The sequence below is a fragment of the Cebidichthys violaceus genome, unplaced genomic scaffold (genome assembly GCF_023349555.1).
Source record: "Cebidichthys violaceus isolate CVI_PGR_0920_01 unplaced genomic scaffold, fCebVio1.0.p SCAF_83, whole genome shotgun sequence".
Lineage (NCBI taxonomy): Eukaryota > Metazoa > Chordata > Actinopteri > Perciformes > Stichaeidae > Cebidichthys > Cebidichthys violaceus.
In genome coordinates, this window is record NW_027176968.1 from 150,574 (window position 1) to 171,552 (window position 20,979).

At 39.8% G+C, this 20,979-nt stretch overlaps 2 protein-coding genes across 2 annotated transcripts; both read right to left on the minus strand.

Moving 5' to 3' along the window:
• Positions 1-1,056: 1,056 nt before the first annotated feature.
• LOC137866430 (interleukin-6 receptor subunit beta-like) lies at positions 1,057-10,281 on the minus strand. The gene is made up of 11 exons (XM_068702348.1): positions 10,120-10,281; positions 9,656-9,821; positions 8,813-8,895; positions 8,225-8,456; positions 5,642-5,830; positions 5,303-5,407; positions 3,474-3,620; positions 2,747-2,878; positions 2,506-2,602; positions 2,254-2,335; positions 1,057-1,827 (listed from the first exon to the last, which is right to left on the minus strand). The coding sequence occupies exons 1-11, from the start codon at positions 10,279-10,281 to the stop codon at positions 1,057-1,059; spliced, it is 2,166 nt and encodes a 721-aa protein (XP_068558449.1).
• A 4,538-nt stretch (positions 10,282-14,819) lies between these two features.
• spmap2 (sperm microtubule associated protein 2) lies at positions 14,820-20,739 on the minus strand. Its single transcript, XM_068702356.1, has 7 exons — positions 20,412-20,739; positions 19,424-19,499; positions 18,528-18,589; positions 18,373-18,430; positions 17,625-17,751; positions 16,302-16,461; positions 14,820-16,225 (listed from the first exon to the last, which is right to left on the minus strand). The coding sequence occupies exons 1-7, from the start codon at positions 20,494-20,496 to the stop codon at positions 15,984-15,986; spliced, it is 810 nt and encodes a 269-aa protein (XP_068558457.1). The 5' UTR covers positions 20,497-20,739; the 3' UTR covers positions 14,820-15,983.
• Positions 20,740-20,979: the final 240 nt, after the last annotated feature.

Genomic DNA, 20,979 nt, shown 5'->3' on the forward strand with positions numbered 1-20,979 from the left:
AGCAGCGTTTTAGCTATATAATAAGAGGTCTGAATTCCAGGTATGTGAGTTTTCAAAGCAACATGGGGAACTAAAAAAACTCTAAAGGGGTCACATTGCAAGTATGTAACTGAAAAAATATGTAATATATCAAGGGGAAAAGTCGCAAACAGCTGCCACCAGGAGAAACTGACCAGCAGATATGATGGATATAAAGTACATAGGAGGAGAAGAGATGCTGTTAACTGGCAGGAACATCCTAAATTGGTCGTATGTATAATAGCACATTTGTAAATAAAGGCGCACTGAATACAGAAAAATAAAACAGGCACTCCCAAACATCAGTGTGTACAATATGTACAGAAGACGGTGTTGCAAGCCGCGTTTTGTGTTATTTACATTCCTCAGTATTTAAGCCATGGCTCAAACATTCAGTACAATATGTATGAGCTGTGTATAGTAGCACATTGTCAAAAAAACATTATAAAATGGTCACAGTGGATCAAACATGTACAGAAATGTCATAGGTCAATCATAAATAATAGTGTCCATAAAAACTATTCAACCCCCTTTTTTCATGTTTTGTCTTGTCATATTAAATTTGGTTGTGCAAATATAGTAATAGTTTGATGTTTTGAGAAACATGCTTATTGTCTTTCTTGCCTATAGAGTTACATAAAGAGATTGACACCACTGGCATGACTGTACAGTAAATACGAAGCTACAACCTGCAGCCGATTAGCTTAGCTTAGCATAAAGACTGGAAGCAGGGGGAACCAGATACGGTAAGCAAATAAAGTATATAAATAAGTCTATTTCCCAAAATGTCTAACTATTCCTTTAAAATCTTTTTGGATACTCAGCATTAAAAAATGCCAGAGAAAAACAAATTTCTTGATCAGACTGATTAAAAATAATCATAGATAGACAATCCACTTGTAAAGAATAAATAATGCAATTTTTACAAATGGATTTATTAAAACTGAACATTTTAATAAAAGAGACAAAGGGGCTGTGCATATTTTTTATGGACACTGTAATAAAACAAATGTTTTTTTTTAATTCCCTGGCATGAAACTAAATAGCAGAGGAGGTGTAAGGATCACACTCCATAGGACAGAGAGAGGAATCCACATAAACAGAGAAAGGAAAAGGTGAAAAAGTCCCAGTAAAAGTATCACCGGGGTGAGTGAAGGTGTCGGGCTGCAGCGAAGCAACCGAGTTATTGAGGCTTTGAGAAAAAGTGTGTTGGGGTGACGTGACGTCAGCTGGGGTAGGAGGCAGGACGGAGGAACTAGAGATGCTGCTGGAGTCAGAGGAGGAGACAGGGTTTTGATGCTGCCTCAGAAGACGGAAGGTTTTCAGTTCATCTGTTTGTGAGAGAGGTGAGTCAGATATGGTGGCGTTCCTGCTGTGCAGAGACACAGACGGCTCACTGTCTCCACCTAGCTGGAGCTTAACGTCATCGACAGTGCTTTGCTGCCAGTCATTGGAGGGGAGGTAGGAGAGGGATGGATCAGGTGTAGGGGGACCTTTCTGCGTTTTAGAGAAGAGGACATTGGAGTAGATGGAGGAGCTGGAGGAGCTGGAGGACAGATCAGCATTGGAGGTCATCTGGGCACTAGTTGAGCTTGTGATGCACCTCTTCTCACATTTTCTGGTATTTTGAGGTGTTTGACCCTCTGAAACTGGGAGCGGAGAGTAGCAGTAATAGGAATATGTTTGGAGATTACTTTGATAGCTGAGGTCCAAATCTGGGTCGAAGTTCTGCAGCTCACTTTCCCCAAGCAAAATAACTTCAGAGTATTGGATTTCGGTTCTCTCGGCGATTGCAGGCCGCGTCATACTCTGAGGTGAAAAACAAAAATCTAATTTTAAAATGTTATTTTATTTAAGGAAGTATACAGTTTTCTATTTTTCACTTTTGGCAGCGGAAAAAAGTGAACATAACACTGACATATCATCTCCTTTTAAGTTGGTATGGCGAACTTGTTATAAAACAGTTACAGCGAAACATTGTTCACTCATTTGGAATTGTGTTTCTGGCCACCTGGCGAGTCCAAATCACTCTCTTTTAGCACTGTTTTTAGTCTCTACCAACTCCTGAGGGAAATATCTGGTTCTTCAGTTGCTAAATGTTCCACTATGTTCACTATGTCCACTAGCTAGTCGCTAACTGTGTCTGTCTGCTGTCTGGTGCTGAGCAGGTAGCTTTTAACCTGTGGGCATACAGTATGTTGGATTTAGGATTTAGGGAGAGGGGTTAAAGGTTACCTCAGAAGGGCTTTTTGGGGTCCAGTGGGCCATGCTGCTATGGGAAGGATCAGGTATGTCTTGATGCAGCTTCTGTTTCACCCTACAAAGTTATTTGTTAGGAAAAACATTACAGAATGGAACAAAATATATATATTATAAAATGATCTGCCAAATGTACGAAGTGGGTAAAACATTAAAAGTAGGACACTGAATTTTGAGGAGATGTTTTTGTGTTTAGTGTGGGATGCCTTTGGTGCACAGAGATCTTACCTTTTATTCTGTGCCAGGCAGCCCATCAGCACCAGGGCTAGTGAAGTCAGAATGAGAGGAAGGATGGCATACAGCACTATCGGGATTTCCTCAGATTCTTCACACACATACATAGTTTAGTGAAAGAAACAGCAATATACATATATACATATGTGTGTGTGTGTGTGTGTGTGTGTGTGTGTGTGTGTGTGTGTGTGTGTGTGTGTGTGTGTGTGTGTGTGTGTGTGTTTCCAGTCTTTACCTATGTGCACATTAGCGGTGGGCCCAGGTTTTCCAGCTCCAGCTTCAGTGTTGGCCACCATATAGATGTCATAGTTACCAGGTGACAGATCCTTCAGAGAGTAACGGAGATCTTGACCAGGCGCAGTGAATCCTGAATAAACAAGAAAAGGAACAACATGGACCAAATGTGATGAAGTAATAAAGAATACGGATGAAAACAAAGAAGAAGAAACAATTGTACTGTATAAAATATCCATGACCTCACTGTAAGTGTTCATTCTACCCTCATAAGGATACAAAGATAAGGACAATCGTGTAATCTGAGGATATTTTACTGTTACCTTTGACAATGTTTCAATAGTCTGTATCATTGTGTTTTGAATTATTTGCTAATTAATTTGTAACTGATCTCTATTTATGAGGTTGTTTTTGTAACAAAGTTTTGTATTTTATTTGTTTGTTTGAAGGCAAGCCTTGGTTAATGAGTTTAGGATTAAGAATAATCAACCACATGGAATAAGTGTCGAGAAATATAGATGAATGACGTTATCAATGTTGAATATTGGATTTTGAAAAAAACGCAACTCCATTCACTGAAATCCAACACTACTCTCATCCTACTCAAAGATACTTTCAACAGGCCGCTTACTCTCCAGCGTTTCCTTTTACACACATCTGGATTAATGCGTGTGTAAAGTGCTGGTCTGCGTTGCCTCAGCAGGCTTGAATGTGTGTGTATCACTCACTCCTGTCTTGTTGGTTTGCTGTTTTGCAGAAGATTGTGTAGTTGCGGATGAAACCATGAAGCTCCTCCACAGGTACAGGACTCCACATGAGCTCCACTTTGCTGCCGGAGATCTGCTGCACCACCACTTTAGGACCAGCCGAGGGCACTATATAAGAGCAGAGGGGGGTGGTGAGGATCATCTACAGAAGTGATTGTGAGAAGGAGACTGGATCTCTGTCTCTATTTCACAACAACCGGTCTGGTTAACTTGTGGTTACTTCAAACTGCTGAGCAGATGCTGTCTGGTCTGACAATATTGGCTTACAATCAAACAAATTTGATATTGTTTTCTCACAAACAAGCTGTCATGGTCTGGATCATTGTCATGACTTCATCATCATACCAGCAGAGGCGAAAATTAACAAAATGAAAATAAACACAGCAGCTGGAATTAATTTTCAATTTTCAAAAGGAGCTGGAGGACAGATCAGCATTGGAGGTCATCTGGGCACTAGTTGAGCTTGTGATGCACCTCTTCTCACATTTTCTGGTATTTTGAGGTGTTTGACCCTCTGAAACTGGGAGCGGAGAGTAGCAGTAATAGGAATATGTTTGGAGATTACTTTGATAGCTGAGGTCCAAATCTGGGTCGAAGTTCTGCAGCTCACTTTCCCCAAGCAAAATAACTTCAGAGTATTGGATTTCGGTTCTCTCGGCGATTGCAGGCCGCAATGGTGAGGATCATCTACAGAAGTGATTGTGAGGAGGCTGGATCTCTGTCTCTATTTCACAACAACCGGTCTGGTTAACTTGTGGTTACTTCAACCTGCTGAGCAGATGCTGTCTGGTCTGACAATGTTGGCTTACAATCAAACTAATTTGATATTGTTTTCTCACAAACAAGCTGTCATGGTCTGGATCATTGTCATGACTTCATCATCATACCAGCAGAGGCGAAAATTAACAAAATGAAAATAAACACAGCAGCTGGAATTAATTTTCAACAATTTGTTGAATGTTATAGTTCTCTTTTCCTCTGTTGAATGCTTCTTACAACGTAAAAGAGACTGTGAGACAACACCATCACGGATTGGCAGCAATCAAATCACCTCATGATCACCTCATCACACGAGGTACAACATGAAGTCAGCAGCTTTTATATTGGACCAACAAGCTCCAATCGATTGTTCTATTTAGTATCGACTTCCATCAAGTATTAATATAAAGAGCCGCTAATGGTGCATTGTATACAAGATGCTGTTCAAGACAAGAGAACATTATCCTACTTTGGAACATACAAGGGAAAAGAAGTAGAGCAAGTACCCAAGTTATAACACAGACAATAGTTTAGCTCACAAATACTAAGTCCTGTGATATTTTCTGTTTTTTGTTGCAAACAAATCTCAAGAGAAGACCAAAATCAAAAACAAAATGTATCTTACTGGCAAGTATTGCCTGCAAAGCCAAACTCTTATTTCTCTGTGCACTAGACCTCCATTGTTGCAATAATGATTAATTACTCTGGGTGACTTGTTACTTCATTACGATAAACATGAACACTAAAGTTTATTTTTTGTGTTGATACCACATACACCATCATGCTGTGTTCAGCAGCAGCAAAAAATATTCCCCAAAAAATGCACAAATGACTCCTGGAGAATGGTGTTTCCCAAAAACTATAGTCCCTAGTTATTTTAGGAAATTACAGAACCTTTGAAAAAAGAAAAGTATACATTTGTGATCCGTTATTTTACTAGATTTATCAACATCTTATGTAGAAATGAAGCTTTCCTGGTCTGGACCTACTTTTACTTTTTGGCTTCAGACAATACCATGTAGATCACATACCTCCTTGGTGTGTATAAATGGTAACCGTCCGGTTCTGCCCCGCCCCTCTCTCACCATCCAGCCCTTTGACAGAAACAGCATAACGCTCCATCGGCTTTATACCCTCTAAAACAATAAAAAGATGGAAGTAATTATCAGTATTGGTTGATTAATAAAAAAAATTATCGCTTCATCATATTCAGCATGATATACAGTATGATTCTCTCCCCATGGCTCTCAACATGGCAATGGCAATTCGAGGGTGGCTGTTAGGCTTTATATAAAATTAGCACCTTTAAGAACTAATCATATATATGTAACATTTTACACCTTAGGCTGTTGTACGTATTGTTGGATTACCTGTGATGATCAGCGCTGTACAGGAAGTCTTCAGCTTTTCCCAGTAAAGGATGCTTCTGTTTTTCTCTTTGACAGCAAACCACTCCACTACAAAGCCGCTCGTTGACCAATTAACTGGAGCCGTCCAATGGACATCCAAGGCACTGTTATTTAGTGTATTTGCAGTGAATTGCCTCGGGGGTGGTGGCTCTGAAGAGAAAAAAAAGGGAGTAGTTTGTAGGCATGGCTTTATTTACAGTGACAACGGTACCTGATTTGAGAAGTTCAATATTCTGATTGCAGTATTTTTTTCTATTATTAAACTTTGGTATTTTTAACCTGAAAAAGAGACTAATGGGGACAACAATTTATTTTAATTGTTTTGGTATTAAGAGAGAGCGCTGCAGACAGTAACCACTAAAAAGGGGGAATTCCTCTCCATCAATGAACATCAACTAAAATAGCTTTTTTTTGGAACTGACAAACTCAGATTATTATCATAAGAGTCTGACAACATAATGGAAAGCACCATCTGAGCTTGTAAGTAACAAAAACAAGCACTTTTAGTGGATGTACAGTTGTGGTCAAAAGTTTACATACACTTGTAAAGAACATAATGTCATGGCTCTCTTGAGTTTCCAGTTATTTCTACAACAGATTTTTCTCTGATAGAGTGATTGGAACAGATACTTCTTTGTTACAAAAAACATTCATGAAGTTTGGTTCTTTCATGACTTTATTATGGGTTAACAGAAAAAGTGATCAAATCTGCTGGGTCAAAAATATACATACAGCAGTGCTAATATTTGGTTACATGTCCCTTGGCCATTTTCACTTCAATTAGGCGCTTTTGGTAGCCATCCACAAGCTTCTGGCAAGCTTCTCGTTGAATCTTTGACCACTCCTCTTGACAGAATTGGTGCAGTTCAGTTAAATTTGATGGCTTTCTGACATGGACTTGTTTCCTCAGCATTGTCCACATGTTCTCAATGGGATTTAAGTCAGGACTTTGGGAAGGCCATTCTAAAACCCTAATTCTAGCCTGATTTAGCCATTCCATTACCACTTTTGATGTGTGTTTGGGGTCATTGTCCTGTTGGAACACCCAACTGCGCCCAAGACCCAACCTTCGGGCTGATGATTTTAGGTTATCTTGAAGAATTTTAAGGTAATCCTCCTTCTTCATTATCCCATTTACTCTCTGTAAAGCACCAGTTCCATTGGCAGCAAAACAGCCCCACAGCATAATACTACCACCACCGTGCTTGACGGTAGGCATGGTGTTCTTGGGGTTAAAGGCCTCACCTTTTCTCCTCCAAACATATTGCTGGGCATTGTGGCCAAACAGCTCGATTTTTGTTTCATCTGACCACAGAACTTTCCTCCAGAAGGTCTTATCTTTGTCCATGTGATCAGCAGCAAACTTCAGTCGAGCCTTAAGGTGCCGCTTTTGGAGCAAGGGCTTCCTTCTTGCACGGCAGCCTCTCAGTCCATGGAGATGCAAAACACGCTTGACTGTGGACACTGACACCTGTGTTCCAGCAGCTTCTAATTCTTGGCAGATCTGCTTTTTGGTGGTTCTCGGTTGACTCTTCACCCTCCTGACCAATTTTCTCTCAGCAGCAGGTGATAGCTTGCGTTTTCTTCCTGATCGTGGCAGTGACAAAACAGTGCCATGCACTTTATACTTACAAACAATTGTTTGCACTGTTGCTCTTGGGACCTGCAGCTGCTTTGAAATGGCTCCAAGTGACTTTCCTGACTTGTTCAAGTCAATGATTCGCTTTTTCAGATCCATGCTGAGCTCCTTTGACTTTCCCATTGTAGCGTTTGTGGGCGTTTGTATCCAATGAGCCCTATTTAAATGACCTCAGAGAAGTCACCAGCTGTAGTCACTCATAATCACTCACAAGAAGTTAAGAGGCCATGCTATGAAGCTCATTTCATTGACACAACTTTCTAAGTCACCAAAATTGCTAATTCATGTTGCTGTATGTATATTTTTGACCCAGCAGATTTTGTCACTTTTTCTGTTAACCCATAATAAAGTCATGAAAGAACCAAACTTCATGAATGTTTTTTGTGACAAAGAAGTATCTGTTCCAATCACTCTATCAGAGAAAAATCAGAGTTGTAGAAATAACTGGAAACTCAAGAGAGCCATGACATTATGTTCTTTACAAGTGTATGTAAACTTTTGACCACAACTGTACATTGACGGTGCACAATTGCCCCGAGCGATTAATTTACAGCCCATTTAGCATCTCCCAAACAGCAGTTTTCTGTAAATACTGGAACAAATAAAAAATGGTTGTCCCCATTAGTCGCTTAGACCCAAAAATATGGGAATATAGGGTCAAGGTTGAAAATAAATGAAGTTATCCTCTATTTAATGCAATAGACAAAATTATGAATCTCTCCAGTAGAGTTCCAAAGACTTGGGTAACTCTTGCAACGGAGCATTGAAATTGATGACTCGTGGTTGAACAAGACTTCACTTACACACTACATCTGTAAGTCCCAGAGATAACCTTGAGGGATCAAAGTTACTTAAAGGATGAACAATAGCGTCGATGGATGTACCTTGATGTCATGACACCCTACCTGTCTCAGAAGCTCCACTGAGCCATATTCGGGCTTCTGGCGAGGTCCCTGCAGAGGTGGAGGCCGTCAGAGCGCAGGAGCATGGTTCAGCAGGCAGGAGCAAGCTACAGGACGTATTCGTATGGTACAAATCTCTGCAGCTCATGTGATCGTTCAGAACCTGGGCGCTTTTTGTCTGACAGGTCACATTGAAGAAGAGAACTCTGCCATTGGCTATAAGGTGAGGCAAGGGCTGAAAACCAACCAGAAACCAGAAAACAAAAAGTGAGAAGTAAAAGTGAGCTGCTGTGAGATGATGGAGCTTCAAATGAGAAAATTCTGTTATATAAAAAGGGTTTGTATGAAATTTAATTATCTCTTCTTCTTTCTACAGTTATCTCAATTACTCTCTCAACTTCAGGCTATGATGCGTTAAATTAGTAATTTCAGAGAGACATAAAAACAAATTAGGGATATTTAGTGAGGGGATGGTGATTAAAAACCAATCGCATCCAAAAGTTATTAAACTGCAAATCTTAACAGCTCAAAGTGACAAAATGAGTCACATGACGCAAATTCACACACAATTCAACACACACACACACACACCTTCCAGAGCAGTGAGATGAGTCTCAACCCGTTCTTGTCTGTTTGTTTCACTTGCCTCCAGAAAGCTGGTGCTTCAGATGGAGCTATATGACGGAAAGAGGGGAAAGATATTTGTAAAATACATTGAAGGAGATACAACAGAATGTTATTGAATACGATAACAAGGTGGTGGTGGCATGCATCCTTTTTGTCAGAAAACTGCTAACATACAAATGCCTTTAATTACAGGGAAAGTATGAGGTGGAAATGTCTTGTATGTTAATATATCCCTTTCTCATATGCGTCACTAATTGCTGATGTGTGACAACTTCCTCGAGCGCCACCAGCAAGTCAAATAGTTTTTCCTTTTCCAGGGATGTATCTCAAAATTTACTGGACGGATTGGCAAAACCTTTGTATACATTCATGGTGTCCAGAGGATGAATCCAAATTACTTTGGTGAACCCCTTTGGCGTTCTCCTGAATTTTACTCTTGTGCCATCTTCTGGTCAAATTTTCAATTTGTCCAATACTTTGATTTACCTGAAAAACATCATTGCTAATTAGCACATATTAGCACATAGCATGCTTACCTTTAACTCAAAGTTTACACCTGCAAGCATGGCTGTAGACTTTGCGTTCCAATACCCATATTACCATACTATTTAGCATGCCAGAAAAAGATTTAGTACATCCTAATACAAATTATGTTATGTTATGTGCCTGGGGTTTTCCTGAAAGCCTATGGGTTTAGACGCTAACTATTTAATTGCAATATCCAGCACTGGTTTCATTATTAAGTAGGACTATAGTGATTAAGTCTTTCATCATATACACAAGTTTGTCAACTCTGTTTTGTCTCACCGTCCTCTCTTGTCCTTCCCTGGCAGTCCTTGCTCCACGGGCTCCATGGACTCGCTGGTCCTCTGTAGCGATGACGAAGCCTGACAGTGTATAAAGTGTCAGGTCTGAAGAGACAAACCAGGAAGCTGAAGTCTGTGACTGTCACGTTTTCCACCTGCGCATCAAACTATACAGGAACGATAAACGGGACAAAGTAAGATGTGAGGAAGCTACACATTTGTTTTTATTCTTGAAAGTGGAATGTGAAGGATTTTATTAATAATAATAATAATAATAATAATAATGATAATAAAAACATTACAATGTATTTATTAATCAGGCAACTTTTTACGTAGTGTGCCACTTGCTCAGATTTTGTGAGACATTGTCTTGACTTTGAGAAACGGCACCAATAATATTCTGAATGGGATCCTTCATGCAGGTGTGTGTGGTTTTGTGTTTAGTCATATTTGGAGGTTGCAGACCTGCCCCTGTGCTGTGAACTCTATTTGGGATTTCAGGTCTCCAGATTTGATTTCATAGAGAGCCAGAGGAAAGGAACCCAAGTCGCGGATCCAGGTTACGTTCAGACACTGAGGACTCCGAACGACTGACTTTATTCTTGTCAAAATTACTGGAGGTAACATCACTGACAAAGACAGGGAGAGAAGAGTGAAAAAGAAGTATGCAGGAACAATACGGGTGCAATCAAGTGAAGCACAGCAGCCTCACCTTCAGTCCTACCAGGCTGACACCGTTTTTGTGACGATATGTTCCCGCTGCGCCCGTGTGCTGTGATGGTGATGCAGAAGTTGTTCCTCACTTCTATGTTGTGCCGTACCGTGCAGCTATTGTCAGATGTGGTGCAGTTGAACAGCTTCTCAGTTCTGTTTGTTGTACTGTGCATCCCCAAATAGACATAAACATAGAAATAGACAGACACACACACACACACACACACACACACACACACACACACACACACACACACACACCAATATAAAAAAAACAATGTTTCTTTGAGTCCTTCCCTTGACACAATAGTCAACAAGTAGAAACAAACAGGTACAAAACCACAAGCAAACATAGATGCATGCTTTGTCATGCAAATGCATCCAATGCATTGCACATGTCTCAGATGAGTGTGCAGGCACACACAGTCAGCACACATCAGAAGACTGCTGTGTAAAAAAAGTCTAGTATCTCCATTTAAAACACAATGTTGCAACTCATTTTGGGCAGCAAAAACAGCTGAGAGTATTACCCAACAAACAGATGGAAGTGAGATGAAAGCTGTCTGGCTCTTATCGGCTCAATTCATCAAACCACCGTCAAAGTCTCACACAAATGTGAGATTCGAAGCTGATCACAAACTCAAGCATTTGCATAAAGCATACAGAATTATTATCAAATGCAAACTTGCAAACATTCAAAATCCCAATGGTTTGCTATTGGTGAAGAGCGACTTGCAAATCTAATTTGACATTATTTGGAAATCTGTCATAAACACTGATAAACAAAGTTCAAGATTCAATATTTATCAATTGTCATTCTACAACACTGAGTTGCACAATTAAATTTGTTGGAGTCCCTTTTGGTCTGTGGTCTGCTGCACACACTGCAGAAAGCAACAAAAAAATGTTGCATCAGTGAGCGGCATGTTGTAATGAAAGTTGTAGTCTCTGGATCATTCTCGGGATAAAAGAAAGTATATCACATTTTGAAAGAAATCATGTTAAGTGCAAGGAAAGTTAGGTTATTTTTGGGTACAATAATATCAGCCAATCAGAAGATGTGCGAAAAGGCTCAGCTTTCCAGTGTAAAATAAACTGAACATACAATATCAGATATAAAATGTATATCTAAGCCACTATCAGATATCCGTTTCCTGCTTAACAGCCACTCAGTAGAAAATGCTTATCTTAGCTCAATAGAAGACATGTAAAATGGAAGCTGTTTCTCAGATTTATTGTCATAAAAAGAGTAAATCAAAACTATTTGTTATGCTCTCTTTCTTGTAACTGTGACATCTGTCCCAACTTGCTAGGCAGACTCTTAGAAAATGATTGGTCGCATAGATTTCAACAAATTAAGCAACTTCCTAAGGGAAGTGTGTTGCTGACAAATTAGTATTTTCACAGAGTGAACGGTCAGCTATCTAGATATGTGACAAATTAAAGAACAAGGCTAGAGTTATAAGTGTTGTCTGTAGCCAAAGCCTGACATGGCGTATCTGATATAAAGATAAATTTTTGCCCAAAAGCTATTACACAACCCATCCTGTTGCTGTAAATGCTCGCAAGAATACCAAAAGTGATGCAAATAGTCCCACTGGCTTCCTCACTACAATGCCCAGCTGTTAAAGGAGCTTATTAAGCCTTTTGCAAAAGTGGACCTACATATTTGTGACATATTCTAAGATCTACATCTTAAGTTGGAGTGAAAAGGTTTTGGGCCACAGATACATTAGTCAAGTCAGAAAGTATTGTGAGGCAAATTGACCAAATTGTTGGTTTCAGGCATTCCACAAGATTTGTAGGCAATATGGAAATTAAAGAACAACACCAGCCTTATCCTTTAAAAGAAAAATATGCATTAATGAGTGGAGAAACAAAAGATGCAAATGAAGCTCTAGCGTAAATTCAGTCAGGAACACTATACTCTTGCATGCCTAAGCCCGTAGTTTCACAGAAACCAGATTCCAGTTGACGACGCACCAGAATGTTTGGTGTTCATCCCTCCAGTAAAGTAAAGTACCAGAGAATACAGCTGTTATGGAGGCTTGTGGTGCTCCCTGCTAAGAAACTTTACATTGTTTTTTCCCTTTAATTTGTGACCTATCTGTAAATCTATCTATATACTGAATTAAAATAATTCAGACTGGAGAATAAAGGCTATCATTACTAAATCAAAGTCAAAAATGTTATTGAAAAAGTATTGGGAAAGAAAACCCCTGATTTCAAAGTGTGGAAGAATGTTTCACCGACTTGTATGTGCCCGAACATGTCTTTGAACATATTGTGGAATGTTTTGGCTCACTTAAAATGCAAAAGAACTTCAAGAGTGAAGCATGTCGTCGGGGTGTCACCAGCCTCCCAATGGCAGGTGACGTTAGCTCGATTCTGGAACACACAGCCAATCAGCCTTGGGGGCCGGGGGTCAGCCTTGGGGGTCATAACGGAGAAGGCTGGAGGGAAGGCAGAAGATGGAGAGAGGCTGGAGTTAACGGCATGGATGGGCAAGATACTGCAAGTTCTCCATGAGGAGGTTTGGAGATTGTGGTTTGTTTTAAAGCTATGACTTTTTTATAACATGCACAAGCAGTGGTTTGGAAAAACAATAAACATCTTCATGCAGAACATGCTTTTAAATTATTTGAAATAGATTTAATGAAAGAAAAAGGAACGGGGGGGGGGGGGGGGGGTAGATTAGCTGTCAGTGAATCTGTTCCATGCATCAACTGTTGCCTAACATCAACACTTGATGCATCTTGACGAACTTGTTAAAAACAAACGTAGGACAATTATATCCCAATCCAATCCAACCACGTGGGTTGTACATGATTTATTTTCCGTGATATATTTATAAATGTGATGCCATTGCTATTTAGCCTGAGGTTTAAACTGAAACTCTGACAAGACGGTACAAGATGTTAGCCTTGATTAGACCTTCGAGACTCTCCTTGCTGGTTCAGCTTGAACCATGCGTGGGCATAATCAACAATCATTCATTGGAACATTCACAGAATCCTAAAATAAGATGAAAATCACACATATGTTTGACATACAGCCTAGTGCTAACTAGTGAGTTTCTATTCACCAGACATACTGATGCACTGTATCTGTGAGAACCAGATAAACAAGTAGCTGGTATTTATCAGACCAACAGTATTGTACCTGTCAAAACAGGTGTGGTAGTAACTTACCTCCTGCTTGGGGATATGATCTAACAAACATAACGAATCATAATCCCTCTCCAATAATGACTTATATCCTCCAACCACTACCGGCATTCACACAAATATCAGCACGTCATCAGTGTGGCACTAACTCATTCTGCTCTGGATTATAAAAAGGAGAGGATGTTACCTAAAGCGACTCCGGCCCCCAGCAGGCAGGTCCACACAACAGCCGGTCTCCGCTCCATGACCACCACCTGGTTTCTCCCGACAGTGCACCCCCGCTTACTCACTTTCCCCCATCACCTACCAGCGACTCAGCTTGAGGACCCTGCACGCTGAACCGCTTCACAAAAGACGAACAACATAATGTAAGATCTGAAAAAAATTCAGGAACTGACAGCGGAGGATGTAAAATAATGACTCAGTTTAGTGGTTACACTACAAATAAGTTTCACTACAACATTTTTCATGTCATGCTCTCGCAGTTTCTTTTTTTTTTACATTTAGCATTGCAACATAGGAAATGTGTAAAACAATATCAAACACAGCAGTTTTCCCATGTAGAGAACATTTTACTTCCTAAATGGGTGTGGTGGTCTAAATAAAGAGTGAATTTCAGGTCTGACTGAGCTGTCGAGGTGAAGTTAATGATGTAATTTCATAATATTCTTAATGTTTGGTACTTTAATCTACATAAGCATGTATCCATTGTTTTTTATGTCACAATTATTCCAATAAGGAACTTCAAAACTTGATGGAATTCATTAATCAACTATTTTCTTCAGTAATCAATACATCGTTTGTCTTTGAAATGTCAGAAATTTGTGATAATGCTCTTCAGAAGCTTCTTCATTCCAAGATGAAATTGAAACTTTGGACACATTACATTTTGGGGGTATTTTAATCACTTAAGTTTTCCATACTAAATGATGCTGTTACAATGCACTGTGGAAAGATACATTGCCAATATTTTAATGGGAATGATTCCACATTGTTATTTTGGAATTAAGTTGTATTATTACATACAATAACTATTCTATTATCATTCATAGCACTTTACCTGTTATTCTACATATATATTTAACAGTTATTTTCAAGATAAGAGTAACTAGTTCCTACCTGTCATGCAAACGTCTCCCATGTGCGATGTACACAGTCTTGTCCTCTTAGTTTTGATTAAGAAGATTATCCAAACACAAGATAAATTGTAGCCCGTTTATTACCCACTGTACAAAACATAAAATCAATTTGCAAGGATGTAAAACAGAGAAAAGTAAAGCCAGAAATCGTCACATTTTAGAAGTTTGAATATATTTGCCTGAAACATAATATGAACAGGTCGATCCATTATCACAATTTTTGTTGATACCTTTTCAGGCAACTAATCAATTAATAAACTAATCATGTCAGCTCTATCCTACAGTTGGGCTACAGACAAATTGATATAAAATAAATGCCCACACGCAAACTTGACCTAATTTAAATAAACTTATCTTGAAAAACGTCATTGATTCCCTGAAAGTTGAGTTATAAGAATACACATAGGAGCCGTCCACTTTTGTCTATTTATTAAAGTAATCATACATTCATTTCACGATAAACTAAACTAACTTCAAAGCCTTCTATACTCGCTTCATCAATTACGCAATACTTCGCGGATACGTTTAGAGATACGAGAAATAAAACGCATGAGTGGAAACGGGTTAATCCAACATCTAGTCCATTTACCGGTGTGCATGTGTGTGTGTGCGCCTCGCCGAGTCCATCTATAGCGATTATGGAAAAGCAGCGGGCTGTCAGGTGATAAACACATCTGTCCCGCCCCGCTGTTTGCCCGTTCCGCGTTGCCGTGCGGTTCCAAAGCTGGGGTTCGGGGTCCCCTGGAGGATCGTGGAAATCTCTCCACGAAGGTCCGAAATGAGGAATTGATTTCACAATTATGGAATCGTCATTAAATAACTAATGAAAGAACATAAGCTTTGAAAAAAAGGTGCTACACGTTCCTACTTACAGTGGATTGCAACAAAAAAAAAAATCTGTTGTTATGGTTCATATAGCCTTTTGAAATGTATTATTAATATTGTGACATCTCCCTGCAGAGTTGACTCACTGGCTCTCTGTCTGTGTTAACAATAAACAATTGAAGGATGTGCTGCAGGATGTTTGTTACAGAATGTCTCAAAGCAATTTTAGCTGCGGCTACCAATATCTCCCTCCCTGTTAAAAATGACGTTCTCGCAATTAGGCAGGTCGTCTTATTCATAATTTACTAATTAAAAATACATTACACACATACCAGTAGCTTACAAGTCTAACCAATGTCATACTTGGTATGAATAATGATACTTAATATCAGCAAATAAGACGTTTTTAAATGGAAACAACTTTAATCACATTGAGGAAAAGGAGAACACAAAACACTGCTCCGGGGACCAGACCTCATCTGTCCTAGATTGAGCTACATTTGCGAGGCAGAGGCAGGCAGAGCTGTCGTATCCGAGGCGAGGGGCTGGCAGAGCGGGCTGCCTGGCTAACTACGTACGGGTCGTATCCCTCAAACAGAGCGTTCCTCTCTTTGGGACTGGACAGCTCAAGAAGTCTCTGGCTGGCTACGAAGTTTCTTGCCTCCCTGGAGACGGACCAGCACACCGAGCGCTCTCCTTCGAACTTGGGGTGGTCATGCTTAGGGGCTGAGGAGATAAAATATAATCATGTCAAATAGCAGGTAAATCCATGCCACAATAGAGCAACATTTGACAGACCTACTTGCAAGTAGCTCTATGTGTGCTGAAGCTTTGCAGGGTATGTGGGTCATGGCTACAGCCTTAGATTTTGGGCCAAAGCCCTCCAGAACTGGCCTTCTTTTTGGTTGGGCAAGCTGGCATATTCGTGAAGTGGCGACTGCCGTCTGCGTCACTCTGTTCAACTACAGTCACATTTCAGGACATCAATAAGATTATATTAAACAAGCGCACACATGCACAAAAGCACAATGTCAGACGTGAGCTGTTCGGAATCAATCAAATAAATGAAATGGATTCATTTCAATGTAGTCTTAAGCCTCCCTTTTTTAGCCATGCTAGCAGATTGGCTCAAGGGAGGGCAACGTTGGTCAGTCAACAACCATTGGATGGATTGGACTGCATTATAAATGAGCTGTTTACACTCAAAGCAGTCTCAAAAAAGTGCAACCAATTATGTTGTTGTCCTACATCTGAAAGTTAAATGTAAAACTTTTAAGATGTATTATTGATAAAAGCATATGTGCAAAACCAACAAAAACAGCTGCTATTACTTCTACTATCATGAAAATACAAAACCTGTGAAACCACAGAGGACAAAGTGATAAAAAAAACTCCTACACCAATAAACAACTGACTATGACAGAATTAAAGACAACTTTTATGTCCTTTGAGTTCAGTTGTCACACGTTCTAAGTACCTGAAAGCCTGGCCTACAGTTGGCTGTGGAGTTTAAAAGACTTGCTCATTGCATAATTGAAAAGCCGCCAGCTAACTCAGAATCAGCTTTATTAGCCATGTGTGTGTGTGCATACATGGAATTTGACTCCGGTTACACATTGCTTCCCATCGTACATACATACATAGAATATACAATAAACAAGAGAAGTATAAAAACAAGGACATTAAAGACAACAAAGTAGAACAGAGAAACTAAGCATAAACGTTTAACATTTAACTATTATGTACAATATAAATATATATCGAGAATATATATATGAGCATAAAGAACATAAAGAACAACAACAATGACAATGGATTCAGGGAATTAGTGCAGAAAGGTGATAATAGTGCAATAGTGCAAATGAAGATGCAATATGTCTGATTAATTGTTAATTGTTCATCAGAGTGACGGCCAGTGGAAAGAAGCTGTTCCTGTGTCTGGTGGTTTTGGTGTACAGAGCTCTGTAGCTCCTACCAGAGGGGAGGAGTTGGAACAGCTTGTGTCCAGGATGTTACGGGTCTGCAGTAATCTTTCCAGCCCGTTTCCTGACTCTGGAGGTGTAACTCATGATCTACCGCACGCACAGCAGTTTCTTAGGAAATTGTTTGTGTGTGTGTTACTCACACCAGCAAGCAGCGGGCATTCCGGATTCCAGCCAGCTGCAGGGGGCCGAGGTTGAGCCAGACTACACAGTCGATTGGATGGTACGGCACGGAGAGCCCATTCACTCACCTCCCAAATGGGAGAAAGTCTGGGGAAGGACACATAGACGGGTAGAACGGAGGAAGAGAGTAAATGAGTGCGGGAGTGAGTGACGACACAGAACGTGATAAAGAGGAGCATTTGGTGTGAGTAGGAAAGGAAAAGGTACGAATGTATGAGAACAAACTGGGTCCTGCTCAAAAATACGTTACTCCATAGTACTCATAGTGGTCGAAAACTCCACAGGGCTCCTCCGAGTTTTCCTGGGTTTGGTTTGATAAAAACAACGACTAAATCCATCAAATTAGACATATAAGACTTTGTCGGGAGAGAATGATAACGTCCTGACTGTCTGAAATGAAATGCACTTCCTGATGTATTTTTGTCACATTAAAAGCCTATCTATAATGGCTATAATTCATGGTACCGTAACATTCTGACTTGACACTATACTGATGGAATTAGTGCTGAGGAAATGGACATAATACTGAATTTATATACATAAAAAATGAAGAAACTTAAATATAAGCAGCTGCCACAAATAAATAAACTATTAGAGAAGCCCAGCAAAAAGTATCAAAGACTCTTGAAAAATAAATCACACGCACATTAATTGTTAGTTTGTCATTAGTAGTAGGCTATTATGCATTAGTAATATTAGTATATTTACGTGACTTGAGTGTAGAACGTTTTACTTCTACATAGCTCCGACCAGCGAGGGGTTAACTCTACAAGGAAAAAAAAAATTATGCACAGCATCACAAAAAAAAACAGGGCAGGTTTGTAAATTAGGAAAACAGTGGAGATAGAAAGTGAGAGATGTACCAGTTTTGGTGGTGGGTTCTGTCTTTTCTGGTGGCAGCTGATCCAGGAAGTAAACAGAACGACTGGAAGATAAAAAAAGAAAGAAAGAAAGAAGCCTCATCAGAGACAGAGGGGAGACAGAGAGACAAAGGGTAGACACAGAGAGACAGAGGGTAGACACAGAGAGACAGAGGGTAGACACAGAGAGACAGAGGGGAGAGACAGAGAGACAGAGGGGAGACACAGAGAGACAGAGGGTAGACACAGAGAGACACAGAGAGATAAAGGGTAGACACAGAGAGACAGAGGGGAGACACAGAGAGATAGAGTCTAGACACAGGGGAGACACAGAGAGACAGAGAGGAGACACAGATAGACAGAGGGTAGACACAGAGAGATAGAGGGGAGACACAGAGAGACAGAGGGTAGACACAGAGAGATAAAGGGTAGACACAGAGAGACAGAGGGGAGACACAGAGAGACACAGGGGAGACACAGAGAGATAGAGTCTAGACACAGAGAGACACAGGGGAGACACAGAGAGATAGAGTCTAGACACAGAGAGACACAGGGGAGACACAGAGAGACAGAGAGGAGACACAGAGAGACAGAGGGTAGACACAGAGAGACAGAGGGTAGACACAGAGAGATAGAGTCTAGACACAGAGAGACACAGGGGAGACACAGAGAGACAGAGAGGAGACACAGAGACACAAAGGGTAGACACAGAGAGACAGAGGGGAGACACAGAGAGATACAGGGGAGACACAGGGGAGACATAGAGAGATAGAGTCTAGACACAGAGAGACACAGGGGAGACAGAGAGGAGACACAGAGAGACAGAAGGGAGACACAGAGGAGACACAGGGGAGACAGAGGGGAGACACAGAGAGACAGAGGGGATCCGTTAGGCCTACCGGTCTAGATATCTGAGTCGGTTGGGTTTGGGTTGAGCGAGTTTATGCGTCCGAGTTGCCATGGAAACAGTTGAAGCTGATGTGGGGAAACGGAGCACATTACTGCTGTAATTCATCACTTATTGTAACGTAATCAAACTTCACAAACACAACAATAAACAGTGTGCATGAAGAGAATTTAAAGCTAATGGCGCACTTTATCATTTGTAGATAATGAATATTATGGTAGTCCGTCAGTATTTCAGTATTAAAATTGCCATTCAAGTGAGACCTAAAAAAAACTAAAAGATTAAAATATCCATCCATAGACAGAAAATAATGATTTAATTTAAAAGTATGTTCCCTGTGCAGAATTTCCACTAGAAAGACGTTTTCAGAAGGGGTTTTTCGGTATACAAGACATCTTGTCTTGCATTTATATTATATATTTACATATTATTAATTATATTGAATTCTGTTAGGGAAAGTAGATGCCATTTTGATATCTTTAACAAGGTGGTTGAATCTTCTTTGCAGAAAAACCCATTTCAGACACATTTTCATTCAAAGCTGAGCATTATTTATATATTTTAAGAGATTTATTTAGTCGTTTAAGCCATTTATCAATTAAAAACGTAAAACATAAGCTGGTTTCAAGCTTTTAAAATGTGAGAATTTGTTGCTTAGCTTCATATGTCAGTACGAATTAAATATGTTTGAGGAAGATACCAACTGTAATGCACATTTTTTACTACTATGTCATTTCAATGGATTAAGTTATAAATAATAAACATTATGGGTAAAATTACCACTAGTTGCAGGCTTGATTTGACTTAAACGTTCCCATGTAAGCCTACTATTGGTAATACAACGTGGTACAATACAATTAAGTGTATAATAAACATAAGAAACCAACCACTCAATACAATCAATCTGTAGCTGATAGCATCAATGACGTCTAACACACAGTACAAATAGTACAGATAGTGGTTTACCTTTAACTTGTTACCTGTTCTGTGCCTCGTTCTCTCGTGGTGCCACCGACACCCACCGGTTGTTAGGGGATCAGGTGACGCTGGTGTGGACCTTTTCATTGCCAGTAAGAGCTTTGGTCCCCGTTTACTTCCTGTCAGCTTCCGCACAAACAAATATTGCTGCAAGAAATACAAATGAGCCTATTTAGGTTCTTAATCATGTCAAGTTTGAAAAGGTCTCTACCGAAGATTGTCAATGAAAAAGGGGACTCTGTCTCCCTGTTTGGTGCAGTCAGGTATTTCCCACTTAATCACTTAAAGGTGAAGTTTACTCTTCTGTATTGTAGTCCATATATATTCAAAAAAATCCATCTAGCTATTATATAAAATATATATATATATAAAATATATATAGGTAGACAATTCAAAATAGTATGTGAGACCTTTTAAGTGATCCACATAAACAAGGAGAGATGGTAAGGAAGGGCATCAAAGGAGCCATAAATACTGGTGTTAACACCATTTTAACACCACAGATGTGAACGTGTTCAAGTTGAGGAGATAAAGAGCACCTTTAACTCCTTTAACTTACCTTTTCTTACC

Coding starts and splice junctions, on each gene's coding strand:
- LOC137866430 (XM_068702348.1), bottom strand. CDS start 10,281: ATGTTACCTCCAGTAATTTTGACAAGAATAAAGTCAGTCGTTCGGAGT. Junction 8,457..8,812: donor TCATCTCACTGCTCTGGAAG/GTGTGTGTGTGT, acceptor GTTGGTTTTCAG/CCCTTGCCTCACCTTATAGC. Junction 5,831..8,224: donor CAGTGGAGCTTCTGAGACAG/GTAGGGTGTCAT, acceptor TTTTCTCTTCAG/AGCCACCACCCCCGAGGCAA.
- spmap2 (XM_068702356.1), bottom strand. CDS start 20,496: ATGAAAAGGTCCACACCAGCGTCACCTGATCCCCTAACAACCGGTGGG. Junction 19,500..20,411: donor GAGAACGAGGCACAGAACAG/GTAACAAGTTAA, acceptor TCCCCACATCAG/CTTCAACTGTTTCCATGGCA. Junction 18,431..18,527: donor AGAACCCACCACCAAAACTG/GTACATCTCTCA, acceptor TTTTCCTTGTAG/AGTTAACCCCTCGCTGGTCG.